The sequence below is a fragment of the Chiloscyllium plagiosum genome, chromosome 6 (genome assembly GCF_004010195.1).
Source record: "Chiloscyllium plagiosum isolate BGI_BamShark_2017 chromosome 6, ASM401019v2, whole genome shotgun sequence".
NCBI lineage: Eukaryota > Metazoa > Chordata > Chondrichthyes > Orectolobiformes > Hemiscylliidae > Chiloscyllium > Chiloscyllium plagiosum.
Genome location: NC_057715.1, coordinates 121,724,128 through 121,731,959, shown reverse-complemented (window position 1 = coordinate 121,731,959; position 7,832 = coordinate 121,724,128). Strand labels below are relative to the sequence as shown.

Genomic DNA, 7,832 nt, shown 5'->3' with positions numbered 1-7,832 from the left:
AAGGGCTTATGCCCGAAACGTCGATTCTCCTGTTCCCTGGATGCTGCCTGACCTGCTGCGCTTTTCCAGCAACACATTTCCAGCTCTGATCTCCAGCATCTGCAGACCTCACTTTCTCCACACAGAATACTGAATGGCCTAGACAGAGTAAATGTTGGGAAGATGTTTCCATCGGTAGAAGCGACGAGGACCGAGGGCACAGCCTTAGAGTAAAGGGAAGACCTTTTAGAATTGAAATAAGGAGAAACCTCTTCAGTCAGAGAGTGGTAAATCTATGGAACTCGTTGCCACAGAAGGCTGTGGCGGTCAGATCATTGAGTATAATTAAGATTGAGATGGATAGGTTCTTGAGTATCAAGGGGATCAGGGATTACAGAAAGAATGCAAGAGAAGGGGTTGAGAAACTTATCAGCCATGATTGACCTGAAGAGCAGACCCGATGGGCTGAATGGCCTAATTTCTGCTCCGGTATCTTATGAGTCCGGTCACTCTTCCTCAGAACTGTCTTCTATTAGTTACCCAATCCTGAATTCACATTGCGTATTTTCAAATGCTCTGCTCTTTACATCCTAACATTTCCCCTATGACACATGTTAAATACCTGGCCTATAGTTACCCATTTTTTGTCACTGTCCCTATCTAAATAAAGGTATCCCACTGCCCACTTTTCAGCTCTCTGGGGCTTTTCCAGAAGCTAAGGATTCTTTCAAGTTAAAATCAATGAATTCACTATCCCTGTAGCTATTTCCTTTAATAGCCCACGATACAATTTATCAGATTCAGAGACTTATCCATCTTTAGCTACATTAGTTTTCCTAGTACTGTACTTTTCTTTAGTGATAGTTATTGTGTTTATATCCTGCCCTATTTGGGCCCCTTGATTTTTTACTATTTTTGGAATGCTGTTAGGGTCCTCTACCACAAAGTATTTACTCAACTCCTCTGCCATTTCCTGCTTTCCCATTATTATTTCCCCATTCTCTAAGGGGCCTATGTTCATTCTGAACTCTCATTTCCTTTCTAGACATATATAAAGAAGCTCTTAACGTCTGTTTTCATATTACGTGCGTTATGTTTAACTTACTCCTTCTTTAAAATGTATTGGTAATTAAAACATTCCAAATCCTCTGATTTAGCCGGAATTGTTGCCACATTATATATTTTTTTCTTTTAACTTGATACTAAGCTTAATTTTATCTATTAACTGTGGCTCGATAACCTCTTTTCTCACTGGAATTTACCTATGTTGTGAATCATGAACTCTGGGCTAAACCTTGTATTTTTTTTGGATAGGTCCGAGTTGCACAAGGTTTTTGGAAGATTTGCTGCCGCAATGTCTCCCCGTGCCTTACCAAATTCACCTCATGGATTACATACCTGGCCCCCCTATAGCCTTCCTCACGTCCAATTTCTCTCCCATTTTACCATGCACCATTCCCAGACCAATTTGCCACTCAGTGAGAGCATTCTCATCTCGGTACTTCTGTTCTTATTGTACCATTTATTGGTCAAGAGGCATGAGTTGAAATCCTTGCTTAGTTTAACTTTGAAACTTGTTCATTCTCATTATTTTGACAATTTTCAACTAGGTTGCTACATAATTCACTTAAATACAAGTTCATGGGAACACCCCACAATTCTCTCCAGTAGCAACCATAAAAACCAGGGCGGCACAGTGGCTCAGTGGTTAGCACTGCTGACTCACAGCACCAGGACCCGGGTTCAATTGCAGCTTTAGGCAAGTGTCTCTATGGAATTTGCACATTCTCCTCAAGTCTGCGTGGGGTTTCCTCCGGGTGCTCCAGTTTTCTCCCACAATCCAAAGATGTGTAGATTAGGGGAGTTGGCCATGCTAAATTGCTTATAGTGTTCAGGGATGTGTGGGTTAGGTGCATTAGTCAGGAGTAAATATAGAGTAATGGGGAATGGGTTTGGGTGGACTTGTTGGGCCAAAGGGCCTGTTTCCACACTGTAGGGATTGTATATAAAAAAAATTGCACCTATTCCACTAATTCAAAACAAACAGCAAGGTAATCTAAAAAGAAACTAAAGAGTATGTTGCAATAGTACAGCAATTTTTCAATGCTCTCTGTTCATTACTGATGATCGCGCCTTTAGCTAGTTTGCCATATTCTCCGAAATTCACCTTCTATAGTCCTTTGCCTCTCACTCTATAACTCTTAGAACTTCAGTAAAATCTGCTTCTATGACCAAACTTTGATTCAGCTTTTCCAATATTTCCTTCCTGGTTTGTGATCTACTTTTATCTTCTTATGCCTCTGTGAAGCACTTTGAGATAATCTTCCATCTTAAAGAGGCTACATAAATGCAAATTGCTATTGTTGTGGTATAAAGAACCTAAGGTAATCCAAGTAAAAGAGTCACCCCAACAGCAACTTTTACACCAGATACTAACAGGTATACGTATTTCCACACATTCATAGAATTCTGAATAATATTGAAGATACTTACTGGAAAATTGTCCGTACATTGATTACTTTACGGACTCTTTGTGAAATTTCCCATGCAATCCTTTCCATAAGGGGCACCATTCGCTCATCCTTGTTGTAGTGGCGAGAAATAATCCAAACCATCCTCAAGGCATTCATCATCGAAGGAATTGTATCCATAACAACTTGAAATCTTGATCCATGTGCTAGGTTCTAATAAGTGTAAATAAATGTCAGATATAAACATAAACAGTGTTAACATGAGACCTGCTCAGCAGTCTTGTTTAAGGTAACAAAGAATATCAGTGAATCAAAAGCAGAAAGAGCATCATTGGAAAACAAGTTATTTTGTATAATATAATAAGTTAAAAATCACACAACACCAGGTTATAGTCCAACAGGTTTAATTGGAAGCACTAGCTTTCGGAGCTTTCAGGTGATTGTGGAGGGCTCGATCGTAACACAGAATTTATAGCAAAAATTTGCAGTGTGATGTAACTGAAATTATACATTGAAGAATTGATTGTCTGTTAAGCCTTTCATCTGTTAGAATACAGTGATAGTTTCACTTCTTTCATGTGTAAATCACAAAACACTTTTTTTTAAAGTTGCATTCTCGGGTTAGCTGTTAACAATGGTGATAACTAGACAATATGACAACATATTGTCCAGCTGTCACCATTGTTCACAGCTAACCCGAGAATGCAACTTTAAAAAAAAGGGTTTTGTGATTCAAACATCCTCAAAAGAGCATTTGGAAAACAAATGATAGGAATGATGAAGAAAGAGGTATAGACAGCCAGAAAGCATTTAAAATTTGAGATGAAAATATAATCAAACAATCAATAAAATTTGCTGTGGGAAAATCACATTTTTTTAATCCAGTATTTGTTTTGTCAACGGTGCTGTCTGCTCATCAGACATTAAACCAAAGGCTATTTGTCATACCAGGAGAACATACAAGATTGCAGACTCACTCCCATTTCTTCCCTTCCTTAGCTTTACTTGTACATTTTCTGTCACCACATCCTTTCTCCCCTCTGCCCACTCCAATAGCACCATCTGTTCTTTCCTGTCTTGCAGTTCAACACACTATTGTTCTGCCATTTTCACACTCTGACCACTTAATCTGCACTTCAGCCACCCACTTCCCGCCATAACTTCTTTTTTTGAATCCTTCCAGTGTGGAAATGGACAATTCCGCCTAGCAAGTCCACATTAACTCTCTGAAGATAGTGTTTTTTCGAACCTAGATGGGGAGTCTTGATGAAAGGTCCCAATCTGAACCATCAATTCCCCTGCTCCTCAGATATTGCCTGACCTGCTGTGCTTTTTCCAGCTCCACAATGTATCAACTCACACTGACTCAGCGAAGAGCATTCCACCCAGACTCACCTCCTCTACCCTATCCCTACATTTCCCATGACTAATCCACCTAAACTATATTAGTGGAAAAATAATAACTAGAGAGAATAGGGCAATAACAGACATGTATGTGTGGAACTGCAAGAGATGGCAGAAGTCCTTAATGAATATTTCTCCTCTGTGTTCACCATGGAAAAAGACATAAAAACTTGAGAACTTGGGGAAGTTAGTGGTCATATCTTGGGGACAGTCCATATCACGGTAAAGGAGTGTTGGACCTATTAGAATGTATAAAGGTTGATAAATCTCCTGGTCCTGACCAGATATATCCACAACATTGCAAGAGGCTAGAGGAAAAATTGCAGGGGCTCTGGCTCAGATTTTTGCATCACCATTAGACACAGGTGAGGTCCCAGAAGACTATCTAATGTTGCGTCCTTATTGAAGAAGGAATGCAAAGAAAAACCCGGGAACTATAGACCAGTAAGCCTAATATCTGTGGTGGGTAAGTCACTTGAGAAGATTCTGAGAGATGATATATACATGCATTTGGAAAGACAGGGCTTTATTAGGAGTTGTCAGCATGGCTTTGTGAGTGAGACATCATGCCTCACAAATTTGTTAGAGTTCTTTGAAGAAGTGACCAGAAAGATTGATAAGGGAGTGCGGTAGAGTCTAAATGGATTTCAGCAAGGTTCCACATGGTAGGCTGTTCTGGAAGGTTAAATCACATGGAATCCAGGGGGAGCTGGCAAATTGGATACAAAAATTGGCTTGATGGTAGGAAGTAGAGGGTAATATTGGAAGGATGCTAGTCCGACTGCAGGCCTGTGATTAATGGAGTACCTCGGGGTCATTGCTGGGCCGATTGCTGTTTGTTATCTATATTAATGATTTGGATGAGAACGTACAAGGCATGATTAGTAAGTTTGCAGATGACACTAAAATAGGCAGTATTGTGAACAGTGAGGAAATATATCAGAAATTGCAGCAGGACCTTGATCAGCTAGGGAAGTGGGCTGAGAAATGGCAAATGGAGTTTAATATAGATAAGTCTTTCATTTTGGAAAGTCAAATCAAGGTAGGATTTTCATGGTGAATGGTAGGACCTTAAGGAGTGTTGTGGAATATATGGACCTTGGAGTTCAGCTACTCTGAAAGTGGAGTCACAGGTAGACAGGGCAGTGAAGAAGGCTTTTGGCACACTGGCCTTCGTCAGTCAGGGCACTGAGCATAGAAGCTGAGAAGTTATGTTGCAGTTGTACAGGACATTGGTGAGGCCTCATTTGGAGTATTGTGTTCAGTTTTGGTCACCTTTCTACAGGAAAGGTGTTATCAAACTGGAAAGAGTGCAGAAGAAATTTACAAGCATGTTGCCAGGGCTCAACAGTCTGAATTATAGGGAGAGGTTAGATAAGGTAGGACTTTTTTCTTTAGAGCATAGGACACTCTGGGAGGATCCTATGAAAGTGTATGAGATCATGAGAGGCATAGATAGGGTGAATGCTCTCAGTCTGTTTTCCTGGGGTGAGGAATCGAGGACGAAAGTGTATCACTTTAAAGTTTGAAGGGAAAGAGTAAAAGGAACCTGAGGGGCAACTTTTTTTACACAGAGGGTGGCATGCATACAGAATGAGCTGCCAGCAGAAGCAAAAATAGAACATAGAACAGACCCTTGATGTCGTGCTGACTTTTTAATCCTACTCTAAGATCAAACTAACCTACATACCCTTCATTTTATTATCATCCATGTGCCTATCCAAGAATTGCTTAAATGTCCCTAATATATCTGATTCGACTACCACTCCTGGCAGTGCATTCCACGCACCCACCACTCTGTGTAAAGAACCAACTTCTGGCATCTTCCCTAAAACTTCCTCCAATCACCTTAAAATTATGCCCCGTTGCGATAGATATTTCTGCTCTGGGAAAAAGTCTCTGACTATTAACTCCATCTATGCCTCTCATCATCTTGTACATCTTTATCAAGTCGCTTTTCACTTTTCTTTGCTCCAATGAGAAAAGCTTTAGCTCTCTCAACCTTTCTTCATAAGACATGCCCTCCAGTCCAGGCAGCATCCTGGTAAATCTCCTCTGCACCCTCTCTAAAGCTTCCACATCCTTCCTAAAATGAGGCAACCAGACTAAACAGGACTCTATAGAGCTGCAGCATAACCCCACGGCTCCTAAATTCAATCCCCCTGCTAATGAAAGCTATCACACCATCACTTCTTCACAACTTATCAACTTTAGTGGCAACTTTGAGGGATCTATGGATATGGACCCCAAGATCCTTCTGTTCCTCCACATTATCAAGAATCCTGCCTTTAACCCTGAACTCTGCATTCCAAAATGAATCAGTTCATACTTTTCCATCTGCTACTTAACAGCCCAGTTCTGTATCCTGTCAATGTCCCGTTGCAACCTACAGCAGCCCTCCCACACTATACACAACTCCATCAACATTTGTATCATCGGCAAACTTATCAACCCACTCTTGCATTTCCTCATCCAAGTCATTTATAGAGAGCATAAACAGCAGAGGTTCCAAAACAGATTTCTGTGGAACACCATTGGTCACCAAACTCCTGGCTGAATACTTTCTATCTACCACCCTCTGTCTTCTATGCGCCAGCCAATTCTGAATCCAGACAGCCAAATTTCCCTGTATCGTATGCCTCTTTACTTTCTGAATGAGTCTACCATGGGGAACCTTATCAAACACCTCAACATTTAAAAGGCATCTGGACAAATACATGGATAGGAAAGGTTTAGAAGGATATGGCCCAAGTGCATTGGAAATGGAGTTAGCATGGATGAACAGTTTGGTCGGCATGGACCAGTTTGGGCCAATGGGACTGTCTCTGTCTTGTCGGACTCTATGACTCTTCACATCCCTGGCCATAATGGGCAATTTAGCATGGCCAATCCACCTAACCTGCACATCTTTGGACTGTGGGAAGAAACCAATGTAGATAACATAAGATCATAAGAACTAGGAGCAACTAGTTTGGCCCTTTAAGCCTGCTCCGCCATTCAATAAGATCATGGCTGATCTTTTGTGGCCTCAGTTCCAATTACCCACCCTCTCACCATAAGCCTTAATTCCTTTATTGTTAAAAAAAATCTATCTTAGCTTTAAAAACATTTACTGAAGTAATGTCAACTACCTCACTGGACAGGGAATTTCATGGATTGCCAACCCTCTGGATAGAGAAGTTCCTTCTCAATTCAGTCCTAAATCTGCTCCTGCTAATTTTGAGCCTATGCCTTCTTATCCTAGTTTCACCTGCCAGTGGAAACATTCTCTCTATGTCTATCTTATCTATTGCCTTCATAATTTTATATTTCCATAATATCCGCCCTCATTCTACCAAATTCCAGTGATTATAATCCCAGTCTACTCAGTCTCTCCACAACCCCTCAACTCCAGAATCAACTTAGTGAACCTCCTCTGCACCCCCTCCAGTGCCAGTATTTGTTTTTCAAGTAAGGAAACCAAAACTGCACACAGTACTCCAGGTGTGACCTCACCAGCACTCTGTACATCTGCAACATAACCTCTCTGCTTTTCAACTCAATCCCTTTAGCAATGAAGGACAAAAATCCATTTGACTTCCTAATTACTTGTTGCACCTGCAAATCAACCCTCTGTGACTCATGCACAAGGACACCCAGGTCCCTCTATATAGCGACATGCTGCAACCTTTTACAATTCAATGGGAGACTGATTAGCAAGGTTAGATCTCATGGAATACAGGGAGAACTAGCCATTTGGATACAGAACTGGCTCAAAGGTAGAAGACAGAGGGTGGTGGTGGAGGGTTGTTTTTCAGACTGGAGGCCTTTGACCAGTGGAGTGCCACAAGGATCAGTGCTGGGTCCTCTACTTTTTGTCATTTACATAAATGATTTGGATGTCAGCATAAAAGGTACAGTTAGTAAGTTTGCAGGTGACACCAAAATTGGAGGTGTAGTGGACAGCGAAGAGAGTTACCTCAGATTACAACAGGATCT

The 7,832-nt window shown here is 41.1% G+C and overlaps 1 protein-coding gene across 1 annotated transcript in view; it reads right to left on the bottom strand.

Moving 5' to 3' along the window:
- LOC122551102 (dynein axonemal heavy chain 10-like) overlaps positions 1–7,832 on the bottom strand; it is a gene marked incomplete at its 3' end in the record, with an annotated part of 49,409 nt that overhangs the window by 3,117 nt on the left and 38,460 nt on the right. Inside the window, exon 9 of the mRNA XM_043692747.1 lies at positions 2,473–2,663. Within this exon, the coding sequence (XP_043548682.1) occupies positions 2,473–2,663 (191 nt within the window). The remainder of the gene's footprint in view (positions 1–2,472; positions 2,664–7,832) is intronic.